We start from the raw sequence: 27,245 nt of genomic DNA on the forward strand, positions 1-27,245 counted from the left end.
CTTATTGAATTGTAAGAGTTCTTTATAAGCCCTTTATAAGGTATGTGATTTGCAGATATTTTCTACCAATTTGTGACTTCTCTTCATTTTCTTAATGTCTTTTGAAGTACAAAAGTTTTAAGTTTTCACAAAGTCCAATTTATTAATTTTTAGATTTATGGATTGTGTGTTTGGTGTTGTATCTAAAAAATCTTTACCTAACCCAAGGTCTCAAAGATTTTCTCATGAAAGTTTTATATTTTCTCTTAAAAGCTTTCTAGTTTTAGCTCTTACATTTAGGTCTCTGATGCATTTTGTGATTTTTGTGTATGGTCTGAGTTAAGGGCCTAAATCAACCTTTTTTGCATATGGATATCCAACTGTCTCAGCACCATTTGTTAAAAAGACTATCATTTCTTCCAATAAATTGCCTTAGCACTTTTGTCTAAAATCAAGTGACCATAAATATAAGGGTTTATTTCTGGACTCTGATTCTGTTCCAGTGATCTGTTTGTCTGCCTCTATGCCTGTACCACACACTGTCTTGATAACTGTAGCTTTATAGTAAGTGAAAATCCTCCAAATCTGTTCTCCTTTTTTCAAAATTGTTTTCCCTCTTCTGAGTCTTTTGCATTTCCATATAAATTGTAAGATAAGCTTGTCAAGTTCTGCAAAAAGAGCGTGCTGGAATTTCGTGTGTGTGTGTGTGCGTGTACCTCCTTATTTTTTACATGAAGATAACATACTACAGATACTCTTGCATTTTGATTTTTTTTTTACTTATTAGTATATTCTAGAAATCACTCCAAATCAGTTCGTAGAGATCTAGCTCATTGTTTTTTTTAACAGCTGCATAGTATTCCACCAAGTAAATGTACCTTAATTCTTCAACTGCTTGCTGTGCGTGGGCATTTAGGTCATTTCCAATATTTTGTAATTACAAATGCTGCAGCAAATAACCTTATGCATATTTATTTTTCTGTTGTTGGAGATTGCTAGATGTGGGATGGCTGATTAAAAGGTAAATGCATATTTCTCCACACTAAAGAAATAGTGCTTGTGTGGTTTACTTCTCTTTTACTCCTCAGATATTGATGAATGTGAAAATGAACTCAATGGAGGCTGTGTCCATGACTGTTTGAACATTCCCGGCAATTATCGCTGCACTTGTTTTGATGGCTTCATGTTGGCTCATGACGGTCATAATTGTCTTGGTAAGGAAAACAGTTGGCAATGGTAATTCTCCTTTACCTACCCTCCGGCACCTCCACCCCTTTCTTTTCTTTGACAAAAACATACTCATTAAAAGAGAAATGGGATCAGAGACCTTTGTTTTCTGGCTCCCTAGAAATCACACTCGCTGATAGAAAACCAGGTTAAGTATTTTAGTTTTTATGTGATCATTCATAATATAAATCCTCCATTAGTCCAAGGAGGTGGGTGGACATTGACATTACTACTTATTGATTTTCTGGCATTGACTTGTTACCTTTAAGATCTTTGGTCTTGTGTTAAAAGGGTCTTGACTCATAACCATTTCTTCAATGGTAAGTGTCTCTCTTCCAGAATCATGTAAAACTACTTGTCCTGAAGATTCCACATGTGTGCTTGGATCTCAGCCATGTAGACCCTCCTCTTTTTTCTTAAAAGAGAGAGAAATTCAAGTAGAAACCTTCCATTAACATCCTCCTAGTATTCCACAAACCAGAAACATCTGTTGGAGTTTCAGTGAGTTAGGGACTGCAAAGAGTATTGTTTACATTGGTTCCTTATGCCAGGAATAAAACAGAATTTAAAATTAGCAAGCAGTTGGATAGGGTTGAATGTTGGATGGTCTTAGAAGATGCAGCACACCTGGAAGGCAAGTGTTTGTGGTCTGTTTGCACTTTAAGACTGGTGTTAGCAGTGGTACAGGAGGACATGGGACCCAGATGCCATCAGATTCCTTTGACACTGATGATCCTTCATGTGGTTGACCCACTTATATCCACTTGGCTAACCAAGGAGCAGCTTGAGCCAGGCCCTGGCTCTGTGGGGACAGCTATTCAGATGCTCCCTTGCTGTGCAGTGGGAATGGCCACTTGATCAAATGCTTTGAGATCAGCATAAAAGTCACTAAGTGAGTACAGGCAGAACTTGTATTTTTCGTGTTGGGGAAGGAGAGTATTTGGGACTAAGCCCTGATATGACCTGTATCATGTCACCTGGAGCCCCATCCTGATGTAGACTCTGTCCCTTCCTGTCTGAGCCCTGTGTGAGAGGTCAAGCAGTGGTCAGACCGCTTGGCCTTCTAAGCCTGCAGCTATCAGGAAGAATTGATTGAGGGCTGGGGAGTCACTAACCCCTCTGCAGACTTTCTAGGCCATTAGCACCACAAAAAGACACATTAGAGAGACAATCCTGAGAGCATCAATAAATTGAGATTAATTAAAAACTTTAGAAAAAAAATCACTTTTAGTGTGTAATTTGTTGAGAAGCATACAGTGTGGTTTTTTTTTTTAAACCATTTTCTAGGGGAAATCACTCATTTCCCTTTGATTAGCCAATGGCATTTTGAGGATTTGTATTTGATGGAAGACCCAGTCATCACAGTTGTGCCCAAACCCACAGCTTGGAGGAATTATGAGCTTCCTAAGAACAAAAAGTGGACACTTCCAAGAGTTAAGGACCTGGGCCAGCTTGGGTGGGGGTGGTTTGGAGTAAAGGCCTGAGGCCCCAAGTCCTTCCTGGCCTGGCTGCTAACACAGGTATTTCAGCAGAGTATCTCCATTTCCCCTCTTTGGGGTCTCTTTGTGGGTTTGGTAGCAAGGGTCTGCCTTGGAGAAAAACCCTGAGTATATCCACCGAGTATATCTGAAGGGGCTGAGGATTCCATGAAAAGGAAGGCATGAGAAAATACAGTGGTACATTGAGAACAGCAGGACCAGCACACATAGAGACGTAGCTGCCATTTGGACTTGAAAGAGCAGAAGCATTTTGTGACAGGAAAGGAGCTCAGGGCCTAAATTTTTTAGGAGGGACAGTTTCCTGTGTTCTTTGGGATGACCCTTACCTCTCCCCCGCCCCCTGACCGCACAATTAGCCGCCGATATATTAGCCAGGATACGCAGAGTACAAACACCACTTAGCTCTGGCACTCGACCCAGAGTGCTCGGAGATCCTGGGTGCCTGTGAGCCTGAAACACAAAATGCAGCTCTTCCACACAGCTCAGCCCACCTGAATTCAGCTTCTATTTATTGAATGTCTGGGAGCACAACATAGCTACTAGGTCCTGTAGCACACTGGCATCACTTGAGAAGTTTAAAATGACACCACTGTCCAGGTCTCATCCAAGGCTAGTTAGATCAGTGTCTTAGGAGGTGGGGTCCGGACATCAGGGTTCTAACATGCAGACAGGGTTGTAAAACACTGTTTTACATTCTGCAGAAACTCACCAGCCTAGTGATGCACATTTGTGCATGTGAACTTTTGTATTAATTCAGTCAGAGTGCGTCACCCAACTTGATTCATTTCTAATTGCTTTGGCGAAAAGGAATAGTGGGTTAAACACGGGATGGGGCGGTGCAGCTCAGAGGGGAGCACACCTTTACTTAGAACCAGGCCAGGATTTGGTGTTCAGGGAAACATCTCTCCTGCTCACCCCAGGCCTCGCTGTGGAACAGCGGGGCCAGGTGTGATCCAGCACATCTCACCCTCTGGAATGTGCTCCCTTCACCCTTTGGCACAGAGAAGGGCAAGTCTGTTAGGCTTCAGGGGATGGCTTAAGTCCCATCAGTTTAGCAAGGCATCTGCTGGGTAGTGTGGGAGGACGGATGACTGTAAAATCTGAAGCTTGAAACCAGATAACAGATATCTAAGTGTGAATGTGCTTGTTACGGATGCCCCCAGGAGCTAGTGACAGGCACGTGGGACGTCAGGGCTAGAGAAAATAAATTGCTTTTATATCAGCCTTCTCCTTGAGCTTCTGTCATGTCTGAGATTTTTCTAGAAGTTTCCTCTTCTTTAACTCTGGTGATGCTGTGCTCTCCTGCTTGTTTGTTCATGCATTGAAGAGTTAATATGTGCCTGCAGGTTCCAGGGCTATGCTAAATTTTAAAAAAATCTGTAAAAATCTGTCCTCAAGGAGTTTGCAGTCTAGTGGAGATGCATAAGTAAAAGATGTTGAGGAGTCAAAAGGTACAATTTAAAAAAAAAAAGATTTTGAAAATGCACGGTGGTAAGTGTATTGATGGAGCTGCGCACAAGGTAGTAAGTGACACAGTGGAAGGAAGGTCCCCTACCCTCGCCCTGGGGGCATAGCACTGGGGCAAGGCTCCCTCCCTCCCTGCTGGACACCACAAGTAAGTGGTTTTCAAAGCTGTCTTTACACCAGGCTCAGGCTTCCCACAGCCTGTTGGAGCTAGCCCTGAATGTCAGCATCTCACACTTACTACCTCCCTGCCCTGCTGGGGACCAACCACATCTCCACACCCAGTTCTGTACCCAGCACTGGTCTTCCCCATGTTTCTCAGCCACCTCACCCCATGTCCACGTGGCAGCTTGTCCACAGTCCCCTTCTATTTCTTCCATCCTAGGCATCCGCACTGCCAGGCCCCAGGTCCGGTCCCCTACTAGCGCCAGCCATGGCTATTTCAGGCAAACGTGTGAAGCTGGACTTCCAGGCTTTCAATTCTTCCCCTTCCCTGTGTCCTTCCCTCAGCTGCTGCCTTATCCTTCCCAACACGAGGGGCTGACCATGTCACCCTGCTCCAGGGGTTCCCAGTTGCCTCTCAAATGAAGCAGGAACTTCTTTGCTATTCAAGGTCCTCTGCAGTGTGACCCAGTCTATCTTCCCAGCTCTGTCTCCTGTAACTTCCCTGCATGTACTGTGCTTCAGCCCAATTGAATAACACTGTGTTATCTGAACATGCTCTGTGTCTCCCAGCCTTCGTACTATGCTCACACCCTTTCTTTTGCCTAGAATCCCTTCTCCTGATTTAAAATTGAAGAAACACTACAGAGCTCATACCTTCATCAGCTTTTCCATAAAACCCATCCCGATACCCACAACCAGAGGTGACTTCTTTCCTTTGTACCACCATTTACCTTATCTCACAATTACTTGTACAGTTGTCTCTTTCCCTCTGCTGAAGGAGATGCTCCAGGGCAAAGGAATTCGATCTTACGCATCTGTGTTTTATTGTCTCCTCTAGCACTGTGCTTAGGAAAGAGAAGGTGTTCAGTAAATACTTACTGAACTGATTATCCAGGTGTCCAGGTGGAGGGCCTGTTTAAGGGAGCTCTAGACCCATGAGGGCTGGGTTAATTACCTGCGGCCCCACTGGCTTCAGTTCTGAGAGCTTCTGTGATGCAAGGACCTGACGAGAGACCTCGTCTCTGCTTAGCAGGAGCCCCTGGGCTGCCGGGGCAGGGTGGTGGTGGGTGGGGCAGTGTGTGAAGCAGTCACAAAAGCAAAGGCTAAGCCTTCTCCCCCTCCAGATGTGGACGAGTGCCTGGAGAACAATGGCGGCTGCCAGCACACCTGTGTCAACGTCATGGGAAGCTACGAGTGCCGCTGCAAGGAGGGCTTTTTCCTGAGTGACAATCAGCACACGTGCATTCACCGCTCAGAAGGTAGCTCTGCTCGGCTGGGGGCAGGGGGCAGGGTCACATCTGAGAATCCCCCACCCCCATCCTCAAAGGCTCTAGAGGGAAGCACGGAGTTTAGAAAGCCTGGAGGCCTGAGGACAAGTGGGCAGGTTATTTTAGCTGCACCTTTCTCACCCTGCTAAAAAAGTGGGTTGGACTGGGTGAGCTCTGAGGTCTCTTCAGACTCTCACATTCTCTGATTCTAATCTCTAAATGGAGTACATTTCAAAGATGACTAGAAATGCACTGGATGATCTGCCCAGTTTTGCAGAAAGGTGCTGGAAACCACAGCACGTTTTTTGGGGAAGGAGGGGCTGGAGCCTTCCTTGGGAGACTCAGTGAATTGCCCTGTTTTCAGCAAGACCCGGCATTCCCTGTGTTTTGCGTTTTTGAACTCTGAGCTTCTGGGATTCCAGGGGGCAGGTGAACCCCCTCCCCAGACTGGGGGTCTCTATACTATGGTTTTCTTCACCCATGTTGTCATTTACCATTCCTCCATAAATTTGCAGAAAATTCTTCTCCTCTGATGGCTCGTGCTCTCTGCGTTGAGTTTATACCTATTTTATTTCTTCTATTAGTTCAGTGGATTCTCAGGAGGGAGAGGAATTAAGGACCTGTGGCCCATCAGCCACTTTGAACTCAGTGATGTGCTTTTAATTCTCTGCTCTTTCTTAAGCCAAAGAACCACATTTTTTTAAAAAATTCTATTTATTTATTTTCGGCTGCGTTGGGTCTTTGTTGCTGTGCACAGGCTTTCTCTAGTTGTGGTGAGCAGGGGCTACTCTTTGTTGCGGTGTGCGGGCTTCTCATTGCGGTGGCTTCTCTTGTTGCGGAACATGGGCTCTAGGCGCACAGGCTTCAGTAGTTGTGGCTCACGGGCTCAGTAGTTGTGGCTCACGGGCTCTAGAGCACAGGCTCAGTAGCTGTGGCACACGGGCTTAGTTGCTCCGCGGCATGTGGGATCTTCCCAGACCAGGGCTCGAACCTGTGTCCCCTGCATTGGCAGGTGGATTCCTAACCACTGTGCCACCAGGGAAGTCCCCAGAGAACTACATTTTGTTGGCTTTATGTCTCCCAAGGTTGCCGGTGCCTGTTTTTAAGGGAAATGCCCCAAATCCTAGACTATTAACTCCTTTTGGCATGTGCTGCGTATTCATCCTCATAACTTAAGAATGTGGTGATTTTCAGTTCTTCTACTATTTGTAGATTTATTGTTTTAATCGTGGTGGTTTTAGTGATTTTTCAAGGGTTTCTTTGTGGAAGATGATTTTTGCCTCATTTTCCAAGAACGATGGCCCCTTTCTTATCCCTAACCAGAAGGCCTGTCTGGGTACTAAGAAGAAGGGTCAGAGAAATGGGGAGTCGGATGCTCTTATTACCCAAGCCTGCTCATTGTCAGTGTGGAAGCTGGGTGGTCATAGACTCCAACCCTAATCAGGTGGATCTCTTATCCCATGCAGGTGTGTGGCCCTTGATTAAGTAGCAGTTAGGTTTCATTTTCACCTTCCTGCCGGGGGTTCTCTGGACTCTTGGGTGAGCTCTGCCTCTGGTCAGAGGCTGAACTAAGATGCCAGCAGCACGAATGATCTGGATCTCAGGGCCTCTCCCTTTTGGTTGCTCAAAGCTGCTTCCTGGAAAGTCACTCTGGCTTTCTCTTCAGGCGGTGGGGAGGGGGGTGGCGCCCTGTAGGTCAAGCCAGGGCTTGAACACCCCCAGTACGGGTCCCACCACTCACGAAGCCACTCTCGGTGATTAAGATCACCTCTTACCCTCGGTCTTCCAGAGCAGTGGCTCAGCCCCTTTCTCCTGTCCCAGACTGGACAAGGCTCCAAGCCCCCCAGACTGATTACAGACACGGGCTCCTCACACCAGGAGTAAATACAAGAGCAGCTCCTTTCCGCAATTTGTGTTTTCTAAATTTTCTACAATTCAGACATTCTTAGAACCCCTGAAGAGTATTTAAAATGAGCATATTTGTCTGGAGCTATAAACCAAAATACAAGAATTTGAGTTGTGGTCTGGAAGCACTCTGTGATTTTCTGTCGTGTTTCAACCCGATTGCTGGGCAAATTCACGGCAGCGTGAGCCAGCAGATTGGAGCGGTCTGCAGCTGCCCCCTTCCATCCTAGGGTTTTAACTCTTCAAATAGAGCCATCTGTAAACAGTGTTCCTGTAGGGTTTCCTCCTTGATGTGCACATTAAACCCTTAGAAACTGTATTAAAATAGATGTTAAAACCCATAGCTGATTCTCTGAAGATGGTTGAAAGAAGGTAAACACTGCAAGCTAGTATTTTCTAGTGTAGCTGTTGTTGTTTTTAATCATTATTTACTAAATGTTCTTTAATATAGGGGATCTTAATAGCTGATTCTGAGAGAAACTCAAGCTATTGTGTTTTTTTCATCCTTAGAGACCCCAAAGCTCTGATAAAGAGACTGTGTGTTTTCACCCATGTAATGAGGGTAGGCTAGAAGGAGACACACCACCCAGCCTGCCTTTGTGCCTATTCATGGGAGCTCAGGCTCTCAAAATGAGCATTCCTCTTTTGTTTTGTCTGCTCCAAGAGTATTTTTAGATGTTTGCACTGCTGCCTTTTTAGAGTAGTAAGGAAGGTGTCAGGTTAGTGAGGAAGAGGCTGTGCTCTCAGCAGAGGCTGTTTCCCCCTTTTCTTGCCCTATTTGCAAGGCATACTTTTATTTGGTTTCCAGAAATATTCTTCAGTGAGACCCTGAGCCTGGGGACCACCAGAATGGGATATTTCTCACATTTCTGAGCTGTTTCCTTCCTGGTGAACTAACGACCTGAAACAGGACTGCCAGGGCAGTTTCTGGGGGAGCCAGAACCATAGCTGGGCCTCCCAGTTTGGACCAGATCCATCTGCCACCCCTAGCAGTGACCTTGTTTTGAGCCAGGGGACTGTGAAAAGCTTCGGGGTCAACTCTTAAAAAGCCCTTAGCATTTCCAGAGCCATTTAAACCTCCGATGTCTCCTGGTAACTTTAGGTCTTGCTTGATAGGATATGACATCAGGGGGCAACTTCTTTGTATCCCCATGGTATCTGGCACACAGTCAGTTCTTACAAAATATCTCTTGTGTAAATGGATTGCTCTGAGGCAGTAAAGGTCACTTTGCAAATGTCTGAACAGACTTGTAAACAGAATGAAAAAGAAAAAGAAGAAGAGGAAGAAGCAGCTGACCTGTTTAGGAGTGTACCTCACAGGTGTTACTGCTGCCTTTTCTTGGGCACTGTTACGTTTACCCTTGGGTGCTCCTGGGCCCTATTACTTCAAATGTTCTGCTGATCCAAGAACAAAGGTAATGCTTGCTGGGCCTTCCTAGGGGAACAGGACACTGCTTCTGGAGGCAACTCTTACCTTCTCTGCCATCTTATTACTGGGAGCAAATAACGCCTTCAGAAGTCACCAGCCAGAGCAAAGAGAGCTTTCCACTGACCCCGTGCAAGCTTCTTTCTGTGTTAATTGACAGCAGCCCTTGGCACGGGTGAATGAATCCCAGCAACTTCCAGCAGATTGAGTGGTGGAGTTCAAACAGCTTGTAACTGTCAGATAAAAAACAAGATAGTTTTAAGAGAATATGGGATGTATTAACTGTTGCTCTGTCTTTTGGAATAGGAATGACATCTGTTTGTATTAAAACAATCATTCCAGTTAAGCACAGATCAACGGCCCCATGGTGAGAACTGGAGAGAAATGACTTTTGACTTCATTAGAACCAATTGGCTAAGGTTTTAGGGGCACAATACGGAACAGTATTGGATCCTAGCGAAGCTGAATGAAAGCTTTTTGTACTCAGTTAAAATAGTGCCACTTCCAGTATTAGAAAATGTCTTGTTAGTGGAGAATCAATAACAAAATCCCTACTCTTAAAGATGTTTTAGAGTTAACATTGCACAAATGCAAAGAAGCATCCCGTGAAGACGCACTTATTAATGTTGTACAAACCAAGGAGAGGTTTTGAGATTACTCTTGGGTTTGATAACAGTTCCTTCAGAGTGCTGGGAGGCGGCAGAGCCCCCTAAAGGATTGGTACTGAGAAGAGGCCTGATGGTGGCAAACCACACAGGTGTCTACTTTTCTATGACCCTGTCATTTAGATGCATGTTAAACCATCCAGGAAAATAACCCTGTTTCCTACCACAGTTACAACAAGATCGGGCCTAATGAAAATTACAGTATACCTGAGAAGGATTTTACAGCAGCTAAAGGAAACCACATATATGAGGTCTCTCTCTGTTCTCTCTGCTGTTGTCCTCCAAGCCCACTGAGGGAGGGCCCAGGGACTAACTGAAGGTGGTCACATAAGAGAGGTCCCTGGGCAGGTGTCCATGGGGTGATGCTGAGATACAGTAGTCTCAGTCACCTTCAAAGTGTGGATTTGGTGGGGGTAGAGTGGAGGGTTGAAATTTTCTGAAAGTCATCTTCAAGAATATGTGAAAAGGTTGGGAATCTTCATCAGTCTATCTTCAGATTTTTGTAGAGAGATTCTCCTTTTCTGTTTGTATTCTTGATCAGCATGGGTAACAACATGGCAGAGATAAGAGTCTGAGGACATGTTCCTGGGGTCCACAGGTTCTGATTCCACACCCAACAGAGAGCTCCTGGTGGGTACTTTCTTTCTTTATTTTTTTAAATTTTTTTTTGGCCATGCCATGCGGGATCTTAGTTTCCCGACCAGGGACTCAACCCGGGCCCTCGGCAGTGAAAGCTCAGAGTCCTACCCACTGGACCACCAGGGAATTCCCTCCTGGTGGGTACTTTCTTTTCAGTGTATTGGGAGAGCTCCTACCTCTTTTGGGGAATTGAAACATCCTATCTCTTGGGTGACATAAGAAAGTTTTCATATCTCTGTTAAATGACCTGGCTTGATTTGAGTGATGTATTCTTTTAAAACATGGGACTGATGGACACCCAGGCAGGCAGGTCTGTGGCCCACCCCCCAGACCCTTGCCTCACTCCCGGGGTCAGGATTCTGTTGCAACCTGGTCACTGGCTGCGTGCTGCTGTTTTGCAGAGGGTCTGAGCTGCATGAATAAGAATCACGGCTGTAGTCACATCTGCAAGGAGGCCCCGAGGGGCAGCGTTGCCTGCGAGTGCAGGCCTGGTTTTGAGCTGGCCAAGAACCAGAGAGACTGCACCTGTAAGTACAGACTGGCACACAGCTGTGCTGGGAACCATCCTACCCCAGAGGTTGTCTTGTGCAGCCCAGCATCAGAAACATCAGGGAAGGCAGTCACGTGAGATATTGAGGGTAATCTCCTGTAGGGAAGGGAAATGATGTTTTCTAAACGAACCAGTCGGAAGGAAATAGCACTCAGGAGTAAGGAGTGTGAATGTTGGGGGCCAGGTCTCTCTGTTCCCGTAGAATAGAGTCAAATTTCCTCATCTGGCAGCTCTTTGGTACCTGGTGCCTGCTTCTTATACAAGCCTCATCAGCCTCCTTTCTCTAGACACCAGACTCCTGGCTTTTGGAGAAAGCCCCCATTCTTTCATGCCTCCAAGGCTTTTCTAAGCCTTCCTTCCTTCCTAGCTTGGTGAATTCTCACTCAATTTTTCATATCCTGCCTAACTTCTAATCATGATAAAGATAATAGCTACTTTGGGGGAGCATTTATTATGTGCAAAGCCTTGTCTAAAGAGGTGCCACGTTGCATTTAATTCTTACAGTCACCGCCTGATGAGCTAAGTGGAGAAAATCGTGGAGAAGGTAAAGCTACAGGGTCACACAGGAAGTAAGTGGCAAATGTAGGATTCACACGTAGGCCTGCCTAACTGTAAGGCTTGTGCTCCTGGTCACCATGATACATAACGTCGGAAGGCTTCCCCGATGGCCTCGGACAAGGCAGCCAGTTTGTATTTTGGCTCCCATAGCGCTGTTTATTCCTTGATGATACACGTGGCACTCTGGGGTTGAATCGTGTGTTTGATTCAACCACACGATTGGGTTGAATCTGGAGTTGAATTTCTGTGTCTGTCTCCCCAACTACGAGCCCCACCAAGTCAGGGATCTTGTCTTATTTTTGCCTCTCAGTCTTCCCCTGGATGTGCTCAATCCACATTTGTTTAATGGATGAGTCAATGAATGGTGTACACAGTCCAGACGCAGCTGCCACACAATGAGGAAACACAATAATAGCTCCAATGGATAATAGGAAACAACCAGCCATTAAAGGTGCTTCTAAACCACTATTTACGCCAGAGGAAACACTGAGGGTTTCCCTGTAGGAACTCTTCCCAAAGTCATGGACCCTCTAGAAGACGCCTGCAGTTTGCTGGGGATGGTTGTTTACAGTGAGTAGACCTCAGTGGTTAAGAGAAGGAGAGGCAGTTTCGTCGGTGAGAGACTCCTCTCTGTTGTCTCCATCGCAAACCAGAGTGCAACCTCAAAGCCTGACAAACCAGGGCTGATGCCACCGTCACCAACAACAGGTTCTGACAGCCTCACAGGGCCCCTAAAAGTGGGGCTGGCTCCAGCTGTCTTCAAAAGGAGGACCCAGGTCTCCACAGGAGAGCCACCTGTGGAGTGAGACTCAGCATTTTACAGCTTTTTGGGAGCCAGTAGAATACCTGAAAACTTACTTTTAAAAACTTAAAACGTTTTTAAGGTATCACTGCTCGAATAATATTATAAGATTATATTCAGATATTATAAAACTTGAGGATATAATAAAGAAATAATCCAGAATTCCACCACACAATCAGTTGTTTTGCTTTTTCCTATTCCTATTTTGTTGATATGCATACACAATTTTTACACAGCTATAGTCACAGAATAGTTTTTTCTCACAGCGCAAATATGTTTTTAGTTCTTTTAAATTAGAAAATTAAAAATGGTTGTGTAAGAGTTTAAACAGTCCAAAGAAACATACAACATTTCCCCCTTTTCCTTTGCCATTTCCTTTGCCAGAGGTAACCACTGTTGAGTTTGATGAATAGATAGTTTTGTAGTTTTTTTTTCACCCTTGGCTTGTCATCAATGTGTTCATACATAAGCTTTGTAATTATTGGTTAATGTTGCATTAACTGTGTGCAAAGAGTCATCATTTCCTCTGATTACCCTCCCTTTTAACTAATCCACATGGAATCTGATGAGAGAAATCCTAACATATACATACAAATTAAATATTGTCTGTTCCAGATATTAAGTGTTATAGCATTTCCAAATGCCCTAGTACTTCTCGTGATAGAGCAAAGCACTAGTTTGGAATCTTTTGGTATAATTTCCTTTAAATAGTGAAAAATCTCCCCTGACCTTCCCATGTCTATCTTTCTGTATAACGTTGCTCTAAATCTGTCATTAATCATTTCTACAAGTCATATCGTGACTACCTGTTGATATAGACAGGGACGTGGTCTGAGTCAAGGTTCTCTCTTTTATGCACAATTCCTAGCACATGCTAGGTGCTCGAATACTTCCTGAATGAAAATCAGAGTTCTTCGGGAGCAAGTACAGCCCCAGTTGTGGAAACCTCCGTGCTTTATGGTTTGATTCTTTTTCCTCTCAGTGACCTGTAACCATGGAAACGGCGGATGCCATCACTCCTGTGAGGACACTGCTGCAGGCCCAGAGTGTAGCTGCCATCCCCAGTACAAGATGCACACGGATGGAAGGAGCTGCCTTGGTGAATGGTGACCCCAACACTGGGTTAGGGTCTTCCTCAGCCTGCTCGCCCCACCCCAGCCCTAACCCTAACGATTAATATTGTTTAGTACTAGAGGCAGGGTGTTTACAGTGCACATGCCCTCAAGCATGTCCCATGCTGCCTCACGTGTGGCCGTGGAAGTAGTCTAGGCCTGGACTGGGGGCCCCTTTCTCCCTGTGAGACCTTGGAAAGCCCTTTTTCCTCTCCTGGATTAGGCTGCTCCTGAAGCTGGTATTCTGAAGATCGGAACAGCACATCCCAAAAGGCCAGGGCAACGCAAAGTTAAAGGTAGCTGTTCATGATGACAGGTGGCCTTTGCCATCAGCAGGAGCCAGGGTTGCATATTTCTGGTGGGATGCCTGCCTGTCCTGCCCTTCATGGCGTGTCCTTTGCTAGCTCCATATCAGATGTTCCCCAATCCAAGATTCTCTTTGTCCTGGACTGAGGGTTCTGGAGTGAATCTGAAGCTTGCGTTCCCCAAGGTCTCTGGTTAGTACAGTAGAATAAAAAAATCTTTTCGATATTTAATGTCTATTAAATCTCTGAGGCCATTTAACACAGAGCCTCATTACAACATATTTTTATTGAATGAACAGAGTCACATTTCTCACACTGGTCTCATGTCTGGGATTTCCACAGAAGTGGTTGTGCAGGGGATGAACAATCTGACTCATTTAGTCTGAGAACTGTGCTGTTTGCATCTCTTGCAGAGCGAGAGGACGCTGCCCTGGAGGTGATGGAGAGCAATGCCACATCCATGGCAGATGGGGATAAACGGGTGAAACGGCGGCTGCTCATGGGTAGGTGCCTCATCCACCCTCCCCCGCCAGTGACGTTGTCCCTTTCCCTCCCCAACTTACTGCATCAGGCCTGAGCCTGGGGCCCATGTGCCCTCAGACCAGCTGAATTAGAGTCAGCAGCTCCTGTCCAGCCAGGGTGTGTCTGCTCTCCACTCACTGCTATTGCTTAGTCACCATCCAGGACCCCTGGTATTGTGGGAAGAGCGCCGGCCCAGCCATCAGAATAACTGGGTAAGCGTCATAACGCTGCTGAGACTTGCGCTGAGACTTGGGCAAACTGTCCCGAGCTGCTGTGTCCTGGTCTTGCTCTAAAATGGATGTAATACGGTTGACCTCTTAGGGTTATCAGGAAGCTCGGTTAAGACAATAATATGCAAAAGTGCCCAGAGTCCGCTGTCTGGGACTTAGTGGGTGGTCAGTGCATGTCAGACCACCCGCCCTCTGAGTAACTGTGATGAGAGAGGCATTTTGGGCAGCCCCTATTTAGCATATGGCAATTTGGCTGGGTTTTTGTCCACTGAGTCTTCTATTTTGGACTCAGCCCATGTTAATGGCAGAAGAGATGAATGGAGAAGAGTGGCACTTGGCTGGGGGACACAGGAAGGTCTGGCAGCCGGTCTGCTGGAGCTGGAGGTGACTGCAGACGTTCAGCGGTGGCTGTGAGGGTGGGCATCAGATCATTTGACGTTATTATTCTGGAGAAAGCTCAGCCTGGCCTCAATAAAACTGATCTTTCGATAGCTTCTGGATTTAATAGTCAGGTAAGATATTAAGCAGCCATTGGTTACCAGGCAGGTGACATTTCTGAGCTCTTTTCTGCCCTATTAAAATTATTATTTTTAATTGCCTTAAAATAGTACATATGAATAATATAAAAACCTTAAAAACTTAATTAGCACTATTAAGCTTGTAAAGCAATATATCATTTCCCTGTCTCCTAACTAGCCATTTGCCAGGGGCCACAATTTTCAATTCTCCTAGTTGTTTCTTCTTCTCCTGACTCCCCCTCCCACATGTTTCTGAAAAGGGAAGTGTATACAGTTATTCCTTTTTTTATAAATTTATTTATTTATTTTTGGCTGCGTTGGGTCTTTGTCACTGTGTGCAGGCTTTTCTCTAGTTGCAGCGAGGGGGGTTGCTCTTCGTTGCGGTGTGCAGGCTTCTCGTTGCGGTGGCTTCTCTTGTTGCAGAGCACAGGCTCTAGGCACACGGGCTTCTGTAGTTGTGGCACACGGGGTCAGTAGTTGTGGCTCACAGGCTCTAGAGTGCAGGCTCAGTAGTTGTGGCACACGGGCTTAGTTGCTCCGCGGCATGTGGGATCTTCCCAGACCAGGGCTCGAACCTGTGTCCCCTGCATTGGCAGGCAGATTCTTAACCACTGCACCGCCAGGGAAGTCCTACAGTTATTTCTTGATGTGTCAGGTTTTATTTGTTTTGTTTTGTTTTTGTTTTTCTTGGCCTCACTGCACGGCTTGTTGGATCTTAGTTCCCCGACCAGGGATTGAACCTGTGCCCTCGACAATGAGAGTGCGGAGTCTTAATCACTGGACCGCCGGGGAATTCCCTTGATATGTCAGTTTTAGATATTAGCTTTTGACTTCCTACCACAGAAGAATAAGTTATATCTCCCTTCTGTCCCCTTCCCCCATATCCTTAATATAGTTTTATCACAATTTACATATTATGAATATCTAAATATGATTCACCCCTGAGTCATGTAATGTGCTATGATTATCTTTTCTTTGTTTGCTTAGTTTTCTTAGTACCTCTTACCAATTTTTTTTGCAAATTTCTGGCGGAGCTCTAAAACCTTTACAATATGTTCAGATACAGCAGATAACTTATCAATTCTATTTTCTTCTTAAAAAGTCCCTTCTGAGGCTTCCGCCCTGCTCTAGCAGGGCCTGAATCCTGGGCCAGCTGCACCTCTGTCATCCTGGCCTATCCCTGAGCCACAGCCTGGGAATTCCCTTACCCATGCTCCTGTTTTGGTGGATCCCATGTCTTCTCTTTTGTTAGTTTACATGGGTAGATATAGATTTTTTAAAAACTTTGCATACCTGAAAATGCCTTTATAGTCTCCCTTCACCCTTTCTTGAGAATTTGCCTCAGGATAGAATTCAAAGTTGGGAAAAATATTCCATCAGAGTTTTAAATAGCGCTCTATCGTTTTGAGCATTCAGTGTTCTTTCAAGAAGTCTAAGTCACTTTTAGTCTTGATTCTTTGTATGGAACCTACGAGAGCTTCTCTCTGGATGTTCTCAGGGTCTCCTTTTTGTCCTTGGTGATCTGAAATTTCACAACAATGTCCACACTGTGGGATTTGTCCCACTTGTTATTCTGAGCACTGAGTAGGCCTTTTCAAGAGGGACATTCGCATCCCCTGGTTCTGAGAAATTTTTCTTTTGATAACTTTCTTCACTTTTCTCTTTCTCTCCGGGACTCCTATTAGCTGACTGTTGTAATTCCTGGATTGCTCCTCAAATTTTCTTCTTTTTTCTCTTCTTGATATTTTTGTTCTACTTTCTAGGAGATCTTCCATTTTTTTCTTCTAATCCTTCTATAGGGTTCTTTTTAAATTTCAGCTTTCATATTTTAATTTTTTAAGAATTTTACTTTGGTCTTTTGTTGTAGGAACCTGTTCTTATTTCATGGATGCTTTTCTTACCTCCCTGAGGAAATTAATGATAAGATTTTCTAACTTCTCTGTTGTTCCCTGTATTATCTTTGCTTCCCTCAGGTTCCTTTTCCCTTGTTTGTTTGATTTGGTGTATTTATTTCATACTAGAGGCTTTCCTGAAATGTCTGGTGATCCTTGGCTGACTTTTCTTATTTAATAGTGGAATATTGAAAAGCCACTTGGATATTCTATCAGCTGGTGGGCTTTATGCTTGGTTGACTAGGCAGTGGCTTAGTCATTTCATTTGGAGATCTTCAAATGCCAGAATCTATAGGTCTTTTCCCTTGGGCCGGTCAGTTTGGCTGGAGAGGAATCCTTCAGTCTCCTGCTGAGGGGATTTAGACTTGGCTGCCAGTGTCCTGGGAACTGGAGTGCAGAGGGGGTGAAAGTTTGAGATCTCTCTTTTCACAGTATAGACTTTCACCTGACAGCACCTCCTCTGCTGTTACTGGTGCCCTTTTCCAGAGAAGAAATTTATCTGCTTTAGTCCAAATAGGGATGTGCTGTGGGCTGTGGAATTAAGATGGGGATCTGGGAGCCTATCTGTTATACAGACTCTCAATCAATCTTCCTATTTTTAACTCCGTCCTCACCTCTGCCTCTAGACTAACTTTAGTACCTCCAGTTCCTGAGCCTCTCTGGGATTCTGTGGCTCAGATGAGCTTACCACTTGTTGGCATCACTCTGCAGACTGCTAGGTTTTTTTTAAAAAATAAATTTAATTATTTTATTTTTATTTATTTTTGGCTATGTTGGGTCTTTGTTGCTGCGTGCAGGCTTTCTCTAGTTGTGGCAAGCAGGAGCTACTCTTTGTTGTGGTGCTCAGGCTACTTGTTGCAGTGGCTTCTCTTGCTGTGGAGCATGGGCTCTAGAGTGCGTGGGCTTCAGCAGTTGTGGCACATGGGCTCAGTAGTTGTGGCTCGCGGGCTCTAGATCTCAGGCTCGGTAGCTGTGGCACACGGGCATAGTTGCTCCGCGGCATGTGGGATCTTCCCAGACCAGGGCTCAAATCCGTGTCCCCAGCATTGGCAGGCAGATTCTTAACCACTGCACCACCAGGGAAGCCCCACTGCTAGGGTTTAACTTTCTGCTATGCCAGTTACTGTTCCTCCATTGACATGCCACTTCCAGAAGATTTGACATCTTTCATCTATTGTCTTTTATTTGTCCTTAAGGATTTATACTTTAAAAAATTTATTTACTCTCATTTTAATGAGTTTTGGTGAGGAAACAGAGATAAACATACATGTTCTATCTGTCATATTTAATCAGAATTAAGTTTACTGCCCCCCCCCTCCCTGCCCCCAAGGCTTTACAGAGGTAGCTATGGATGTAAAATCAGTTTCTGGATGCCTAAGTGCTAACCGTTGAATGAATGTTGAATAGCATTTGTGTATTACTTGGAATTCATGCATAATATACAGAAATAGAAGGCCATTAGCTTGTTATTCTTCATCTCTATAGATATGATTTAACAACTGCGGCTGCTTTTTCATGTAACTATGACAGGTCTTTCTCCTTTCAAGGAAAGGTAAACTTCTAATCTGAGTTACTTGGCAGTTGCCAGGAGGAAGTCATTGGTCTGCGGCAAGGGAATGGGTGGCGTGGGCAACGTTTACCCTCTCTTGCTTTGCCCATTACACATGGTGAATAGAGAAGGTTCAGGATAAAGGAAGGAACATCCCCCTTTGCTGTGTTCTGCATTCACATCTAGGCTGCTAGATGTGGTCATACTTGCAGGTCACTGGCTGTCGATCAACAGGAACTTTTAGTGGCTTCAAATCTGCCACTGAAAAGGCTCAGCAGGTTGGCAGAGGCATCTTTCCCCCTCTCTTACCCTGTCAGGCTTCCTCGGGAGATGTCACTTATTTAGATGGGTGCAGGGAGGAGCTGCCCCTGTTATCCCTCTAACTCACCTGCGGGTGGCAGCGGCTTGGGATATGACCATGAGGACCCCACACGCTTCCTGACTTTCATGAATTTTTGTCAAGTATTAACACTGCACCAATACCCCTTTCTTCCCAGCTGTGTGAGCACTTCTTTAGGAAGCTAACTGCCTTTTTCTTACCTCCTTGGCAGAAACATGTGCTGTCAACAACGGAGGCTGTGATCGCACCTGTAAGGATACTTCGACAGGTGTTCATTGCAGTTGTCCCGTCGGATTCAGTCTCCAGTTGGATGGGAAGACCTGTAAAGGTAGCCTGTGCCTCTCCATGCGGCTAATGTGTGGGAGTAAAGCTCTTCCCCTCCACACCTCCTGAGTGACTCCAGATTTGCTTATGATTCATATTGATCAAAAGGAAGCTTTTCTTCCCTGGGCTAGTAGAAGGTTGTAACTGAGTAAGCTTAATTAGAACCAGCTTAATTTCACTAACTGTTGAGAAGGTCAGCTTCTACAAACATCAAATGATCCATTTCAGGCAGTGGCCTTATTAGAAGAAAGCAGTTGTTCAAGGGAACATTCTTTTGCAGGAGATAATATCATCATATCATAAATAACAGTCTAGAGATTATTATATAAATAACAGCCAAGATTGTTATCCAGAGAACAATGAATAACTGTACGATTAACTTGTACTGATGAATAGAGACCCCGATGACCTAGTATTTCATGGGCCCGAGTACAAAGGCTTAGTTCTTTAACGTGATAAAAAAGTAGATAACCAGTTACCAGTTGAAACTGAGAAAAGATAAAATTAATTGAGTGTCAGAAATCACTTAAAAGCATTGAGGCTATTTGATCGTGGTGTAATTTGCCAAAACAAATATTCTAGTTCCTTATAACTTTAATCATTAAACTGGAATGGGAAGTATAGGAAAGGAAGCCATCTTATCTTGAGAGACTTGTGCAAGGATGAGAATATAATAGGACATCACCGTTCTTTCCCATAGCTTGTTTCCTTAATGCTAGTCAAGGGAGGGGCAGTGTAAGTCAGAGTTCTCCAGGGGACCAGGCACTTGTCTTTCAAAATGGGTTAAGCCAGACAAGAGAACATGTGTAAGTTTAAAAGCATCAGCAAACATCCTTAAATGCTTTTATGGGTCTGTTTTGTTTCAGAGAATAATGAAGCACACACAATAGCACTTCAGGGATTTGTGGATAACGAGGCAAGTATCGCTGTCTGATTTGCCGATGCTTGACTGTTACAGATATTGATGAGTGCCAGACGCGCAATGGAGGTTGCGATCATTTCTGCAAAAACACCGTGGGCAGTTTTGACTGCAGCTGCAAAAAGGGATTTAAATTATTAACAGATGAGAAGTCTTGCCAAGGTATGTCCTGAAACATAGCTAGCTGTGCTGTGTAATGCCCACTGGTTGGATCGGAGAAGACGAAACCCTGCTCGGGCAGAGACTGGCTCGCTGGGCTTCTCTACGGAGTCACTAATCCAACCTCCACCCTGTGCTTCACTTATTTCATCTGTTAAGTAAAATAGAAACACTGAGGTAGCTCACAGGTATATTTTGGAAATTAAGCTGTTAATGATTAGAGAACACCTCAGTGAACCCATGTGGTGTGATTACAGTGGAGCTCGCTGCTAGAAATGGAATGGATCACAGAATGCAAGCAGGGTTGCATTAGGGTGTTGAAATTATGAATAATTTTCCCTTTCTAAAATTCCCTTTAATGTTATGGATTTTCTAACAAAATTTGGTGACAAAAAGTTGTTGATTTAGTTAACATACCTTTTCTCAGCAAAAAGTTGGGGTCAACCAGTTGGTCCCTTCCTTATAGGCCTTGTTTGAATGACCAGCCTTTGGTGTTTGGGGAAAGGGTAGGGGTGAGGGAGGGAGGGGATTAAGTTGAGGAAAGGCTGGGCAGTTCTTGGGCAGGATTTCAGACCCCTTCTCAGACACATCCTTCCCATATAAGGGGCGCAGCAAGGGAACTTCTCTGGGTAGCAGTTGTTGATATTAATAAGTGTTTTGCACAGTGATAAGCTGTTTTGGGTTGGGGGCATCATTTATATTTTCAGCTGAGCACATTTTATGCCCCACCGATATATAGAAAGAAACTCTCAGGAAAGATGTGCTGTCATTTATTTCTGATCCATTGCTGAGAATAAGAACAGCCTAACTTATTTTGTTAGAAATCCCAGAATTAAATCAAAATCAGAAAATAATATCTGATTTCACTTCATATAATAAAGATTATATAACATTACCTTTCTATAATCTTATGGTGTGAATTAGGTTTCTCTCTTGTTTTTTTCTTCTTGGTATGTAATTTGTCAGACACTTCACACCCCTTTAAATTCAGCGAGTTCACTCTAGATGACTACTGCACAGTTTTCTTCTGTTTGACTTGGAAGGAAAATTTGCCGTTCCACATAATGTTTCATAATGTATAGAGCAAGAAATACTATTTAAGCTGTGTCAACACATTAAAAAGGAATTAGAAAGTGATCTGCTTATTTTTGACAAAGCAAAAGCCTGTTGTGAGCAGCCAAAGTCAGCTACTGAATGAGCCCACTTTCTCGGTAACTGGCTGATATTAATAAAAGAATTCATAGAATGATATCAATTACTACAGAAGAAGTGGACTTTTTCTCATTTTTCACTGATCAGTCTTGGTAGAACAAATATTTACACAGAACAAACTTACTAAAGAAATTGTCAGGACTTCTGGGAAAAGTTACGGATGAAGAGGTTTTGTAAGATTTTGCCCTCTTTTATTTCATGTTTTTCATTCCTCCAGTCCCTTCCAAATGTTTGTTTTTTGTTAACATAGTTTCTTGTGGCACGTTTGGTGTTGAAAAGGGATCTAGCAATGGTCTAGTTGGCTTCCACTGAGTCCTGGTTTATCCATTTGGAGATACAAGTCATAACTCTGTTAAAATCTTCCAAAGAGTTGAGGAAGTGAAGCACTGAGATTCTAGTGTACAGGAAAGATGTAAGAACCAGACCAGGGAAGAAGAGATGATTAGACTGACAAATGCAGCCTCCTGAGGCTAGTTTCCATGACCTCAACTGCAGCCAAGGATGCCTTCATGCTGAACCGGGAAGGGAGGGAACCATGGGGGAGGAACTGGAACGGAACCATGGGGGAGGAACTGGGACTGAACCATGGGGGAGGAACAAAGCCAAGGGATTGGCCAAGAGGATCCTGTTTGGTGCTTAAGCACCACATTTCAGTGTCTGCAATAGAAAATTACTGAGGATGTTAATGTTAATGCATTCTTTTAGTGCAGAGGGCATTAAAACCCTGGATCAACTGGCCTCCTGGGGCCAGAAGATGAATTCTGGCAAGACCCAAAAGAGATAGGAGCTAGACTTCTCTCCGGCTCAAGTGTTTTCTCCTTTTAATTGGCCATAGCTTATAAAATTACTATTGCTCCTTTACCAATTAGTAATAGAACAGTAATAATGCACAGGCAGCACCCTAATAGTTTACAAACCCCTTTTGGTTATGTTATCTCATTTGACTTCATTTAAATATTTTAAATTATTCAGCCCTGCAGATAAGCATGGGTGAGAGAGACCCACCGAGCTTTTAGGCAAGTGCAGTGTGCAACAGAATTTGGAAATAAGGGTCCTGGCTGTGAGTATACTTATTGTGGGCTGCTCAACACTTTGTTTAACACAAGTGAGCCGGGAGAACTGATAGATAATTTTCACTTTGTTGTTTTTGTTATTGGTCAGCAACTGGTGTTCTTATAAGTGTATTCTTCTCTCCACTGTCCCTCAGAGTTGGTTTCAGCTCCCCTCTCCCTTTGACAATTACAGATGTGGATGAATGCTCTTTGGATAGGACCTGTGACCACAGCTGCATCAACCACCCTGGCACGTTTGCATGTGCTTGCAACAAAGGGTACACCCTCTATGGCTTTACCCACTGTGGAGGTGAGTGGAATCCCTCTAGAGTCGGATGAGGCTGGGACTTATTCCTAAGGTTTCCCCAGATCAGGGCCAGTTTTTCTACCTTGGGGGCTGAACCGGACATACCAGGCCCTATACAGTAGTAGGGAGTCCATCGACTCGCGGGAAGCAGCTGCTATGGGAAATCGTCCCACATGGATCCCTTTAACTCGTCACGTGTGAAATGGAGTAGAGAGAAGAGCTGAGCTCTTGCAGTTGTGAATTCTTTATGGACTTTATTGATACAGTTGTACTCAGACAGTGGGTGGGTCTCTCAGGAGCTGGTGCCCTGTCCGCTGGAACTTCCCAAGATAGTAAAGTCATGGCCCTCGGAGAGGCTTGGCAGTGCGCCAACTGATTCCACAGCTCTGCTCTGCATAGGAACTGGCTGCGGAGCTTGGTTTGAGCTCTTTGAGCTGGTCTTTGTGCAGGTCTCTGAGCTGGAAGTGGGACCATGGACTCTGTCTCCCTGCTCTGAGCCCTTGCAGCAACATGTTCTGGTGTCTCATGACCTTACAGCTAAGTAAACTATGGCTTAAGTCAGATTTGGCATCACTCTGCTGTCTCTAACCATCAGATTCATTCAGCAATCTTTGAGAATACAGATTCTTATTCTAAAAGTCTAGGGCTTCAAGGTGATTTTGGGGATCTGAGGATGTGGGAACCACTGGCTTTAGTACTTCCTGCCCAATCCTTGTTTCCTGTGTCCTTAAGAAGAATGGATAGTAGTGATTTGCTGTAGATAGTGTTGTTTTTCTTCTCCTTTTCAACACATCCCTGGCATGGCTGAACACATGCCCTTCCAGTCCATCAAGAAACCCCGAGGAAATATTCCCTGAATATGGACGTGTATTTGGGTTTTAGTTGGAGTCACCTTCTGACCGGGACTCAGTCTCAAGTTGATGGGGATTAGTGCAAGTCATTTTTCTTATCTATATCCCAACTATATGAACCGCCAAGTGGGGAGTCCTAATTCTCTCTGTCTCTCTTGGGATGTAGCCCAGGAGGATGGTGGAGTTTTAAACTGGAAGCCTGTGCAGTGTCTGAATTTGACACCTGAAAATAGAGTGTGATCCCCTTCTGAGTGTCCTTACTGGCGGAAATGTTTGGTCAAGAATGGAACTTGAGTCCATGCTGGTGAGGCTTGTGCCAGGAAGGCCACTGAGTGGGGAGTGGGTCAGCTCGTGCCAAGTGCACATTCTGAAGGCCGTCAGCACCTTCCCTTAGTTCAGTGAGCTTCAGCCGTGCGACTCACCTCCTGCTCCTTCCTTGATGGAGGGATCGTGTCAGCCAGGTCAGCAAATGGCTGCTGTGACAGGAGAGCGTTTTGCTCCACAGACACGAATGAGTGCAGCGTCAACAACGGAGGCTGTCAGCAGGTCTGCGTGAACACCGTGGGCAGCTACGAATGCCGGTGCCACTCTGCGCACAAGCTCCACTGGAATAAAAAAGACTGTGTGGGTAAGAGGCGCCGAGGCTCGGGCTCAGTGCGCGGGCTCACCGCTGGCCCAGCAGCACTCTCCCACGTCCCCCTGGTCCCACTGGACCCGGAGTGCGGCTGACCAGTCCTCCACTGCATTCTCCTCCCCCGAGCTGCAGCAGCCGTTCTTTAAATCCTTCAAAAACAGGAGATACTTTGCAGGCCCTTGGGGGTTTCCTTCTGTGCTTCTGCGTAGGTTGGAACTCACTTCTGTTTTCCTGGTTGCTTTTCTGCATGAAAAGAATAGAGTACAAGGCGCTCCTTTACCCTGGGGGAAATAAACATGGTGTCCGTGTTATGTGCTGGGCGTCGGCACTACCTTCCCTTCTTGGGGCCTTTGAGCATGGGACTCAGCCGTCCTTGTCACACCTTCTCTCTCTGTAAGTGTCTGTATTTTGTCCTGTCTAGAAGTGGAGGGGGTCCTGCCCACTAGCGTATCACCCCACGTGTCCCTGCAGTGTGGTAAGAGTGGTGGAGGAGACAGGTGCTTCCTCAGATGTTTCTCTGGCATTCACCTCTCTTCAGGTGAGTGGGTCCCAGGCCCTGGGGCAGGTCCTCATGCCAGGGCCAGGCCTTCCTGGCCTTCAGGTGTTAGATGGCTTCAAAGGGCTTCCAGGTCTTTGACCAGCTGCCCCCTGACCACTGGAGGCCCATGCTCTGAGACCCTGTATTCTGGGGGCTTTTCTAGTGGTTCACGTGGAGTGGGGTTGCGGGTGACTTGAGCTGCCACCGGGAGAGACTGTAACCTTGCTTACCTGCTGACGATCCACATTCTGTCTGTCAGGACTGCAAGAGGCCTATTCTGTCACCTGCGGCTCTTCCTCTCCTCTCAGGAGCAAACAGCAAAAATCAAATGACTCTGCTTTTGGGGGTAATTACCAAACCTGCGTGTTGTCTCTGGGGCTCACGGTGTTCAATGGGCTTCATTTGTGGGATACTGTTCTTGGGCGTTGGCTTTGTTTTCTTTTCTCCTAATCTCTTTGATGCCGCAAGCACGTTACAGGATGTTCTTACCTGTAGCCGTGGTGCCTGCGATCTGACTCGCCACATAACAGACACTTACTGAGTGTCCATTGTGTGCTGGAAGGCTCCATGCAGCCCTGGTGGGTCATCATATTGGGCAGAGGCCCACGTAGCTCTAGGACCAGGAGACGCAGGTCTTCCCAGCTCCCTGTACCATAGAGCACCTCAGAGGCTTGGCAGGAAATGTGGGCTTGGGGCACATGGCATCAGTGGAGACAGGGACATGACAAGGGGAGCAAGGATTCTGACCAGGGACAGGGGCCCAAACCCTTTATCAAAAGACAAAGAAGGACATTTAAAGCTTTTAAGAGGCCTTGTCCTCCCAGATTTAGACAAGCATCTGTGATGATGTCATGTGAACATCTGAATAAGGAAATGGTTCTTGATGTCCATATTATGTATATAAGCAAAGATAGAGATGCAAAGCATGATAATAACAGCTCGTGTGAATTGATGGAGCAGTTAAAACATGCCAGCCACTGTGTTACATGTATTAGCTGATTTAATCCACACTACAGCCCTCTGGGGCAATTTTACTGTTATCCTCATTAACCAGATGAAGAAACTGAGGTTCAGAGAGGTGAAATAACATATCCAGAGCGACTCAGATAGGAAATAGTGGAGCCAGGATATTGACCAGGCAGTTTGGGTCCAGAGTCTTAAGCATTATCCTTCACTGCCCGTCTTGTCTGATGTTTGGACCCAGCCAGAGGGGACTTCACAGTCTGTTTCACCAAAACTCGTAGTGATGATCACTTGGAGATTAAGGCCACCCTAAGGTGAGCAAGCAAATAGTTAACAGTTATTCAGTTCTTACTATGTACCAGACAGTAGGCTAAACACTTTTTGTTTTGCATTATCTCATTAATCCTCACAGCAGCCCGGTAACGTAAGGACTGTAATTATGTCTATTTTACAGATGAGAAGACTGAGGCTTAGGGAGACTAAGTACCTTGCTCAAGTTCTCATCACAAGTCGAAGGGCTGGAATTTGAATCCTGGTCATTGGCTCCAGAGCCTAACATGATTAAGACTGACCATGGAAGGAGAACAGAATTTTCCATATGAGACCCTCAAAGTAGGGCTTGCTCCCTCACAGACCCTGAAAATCCTAGCCACGTTTAGTGAGTGCCATCCTTGTCTGGAATGGTGGCTCCCTCAGCCCTGTCCTCCCAGGACAGGCTTATTTAGGAGAATCTGCCCTTCCATTTCCCTCAGCTGTCTTGCTCAAATTTGAACTGGGGGATTCTGGCCTTCCTTCTTGGAAAGGCACAGAAATGACCTCATTTTTCATCTCACCGTTGAGGCTGTTTTGGGCCCTTCCTTTGTTATGTTTGAGCCCTGGATTCATCTCAGATGGAGCGATAAGTGTAACTCTTAGGAGGCTCCTGGTGCCCCCAGTCCAAGGGAACGGGCGCTCCCCAATCCCAAACTTTCTTGGTCTCAGCATAAGAGAGGGGCTCAGGGTGTACTTCCAGCAATGGACAGCTCTCCATTACCCACTGGTGTTTCCATTCCTTTGCCTCTGAAGGTAACATCTCTCACTTGTTTCTTTCTGAAGATGTCGCCACCGTCAGGACAAGTGTAACCTTTAAGCTAAATGAAGGCAAGTGTAGTTTGAAAAAGGCTGATCTGTTTCCCGAGGGTCTGCGACCAGTACTACCAGGTATGGAATCAGATGGCTGGTGCAGGGAGCTTGCCTGCATTGTGGGAAAGGGGCCTGTAATGAGCCGAGCCATTCAGATGGGATCAAACAGTTCAGAATCTCTGTGGACTCTCTTCACGAGATGAAGAAGAGCCTCACTTGGCACCTCCGTATGCTTCTGGAGTTATTCTTCAGGGTTTCCTTTGCAGGGTACAAAGAGTGAAGCTCTGGGGAAAGCTGTGAGTTAATAGGAATCAATGAGGGCTTAAGATGCATTAGTACCTTGTGATCATACTGGGTTAAATTTTCTAGACCCTAGAGTTTCCTTAAAATAATCCAAAATCCAAATCCAAAGAAATGAAAAAAAGGTTTGGCTCAGAAAGGGTAATCTTTGATGAACAAAGATGTAATATCCAGCTTTCCTGCTGGATTTAGTTTTGGGAGGCAGTGATGCCATTTGGCTTCAGCAGAACAAATACTCTCCAAGTAGAC

The 27,245-nt window shown here is 45.3% G+C and overlaps 1 protein-coding gene across 5 annotated transcripts in view; it reads left to right on the forward strand.

Moving 5' to 3' along the window:
* Nucleotides 1–27,245, forward strand: part of SCUBE2 (signal peptide, CUB domain and EGF like domain containing 2) — a 67,803-nt gene that overhangs the window by 6,781 nt on the left and 33,777 nt on the right. For 2 of the 5 annotated variants that reach the window (XM_060303529.1, XM_060303532.1), the window contains exons 3-14: nucleotides 1,068–1,193; nucleotides 5,459–5,593; nucleotides 10,639–10,764; nucleotides 13,130–13,246; nucleotides 13,978–14,067; nucleotides 18,827–18,943; nucleotides 19,898–20,020; nucleotides 22,475–22,591; nucleotides 23,945–24,067; nucleotides 24,495–24,611; nucleotides 24,871–24,957; nucleotides 26,640–26,774. In XM_060303529.1, the coding sequence (XP_060159512.1) occupies nucleotides 1,068–1,193; nucleotides 5,459–5,593; nucleotides 10,639–10,764; nucleotides 13,130–13,246; nucleotides 13,978–14,067; nucleotides 18,827–18,943; nucleotides 19,898–20,020; nucleotides 22,475–22,591; nucleotides 23,945–24,067; nucleotides 24,495–24,611; nucleotides 24,871–24,957; nucleotides 26,640–26,774 (1,413 nt within the window). The remainder of the gene's footprint in view (nucleotides 1–1,067; nucleotides 1,194–5,458; nucleotides 5,594–10,638; nucleotides 10,765–13,129; nucleotides 13,247–13,977; nucleotides 14,068–18,826; nucleotides 18,944–19,897; nucleotides 20,021–22,474; nucleotides 22,592–23,944; nucleotides 24,068–24,494; nucleotides 24,612–24,870; nucleotides 24,958–26,639; nucleotides 26,775–27,245) is intronic. The other 3 variants (XM_030831335.2, XM_060303530.1, XM_030831336.2) reach the window with 3 other exon arrangements.

This window comes from Globicephala melas, chromosome 8 (genome assembly GCF_963455315.2).
Source record: "Globicephala melas chromosome 8, mGloMel1.2, whole genome shotgun sequence".
NCBI classification, from domain to species: domain Eukaryota; kingdom Metazoa; phylum Chordata; class Mammalia; order Artiodactyla; family Delphinidae; genus Globicephala; species Globicephala melas.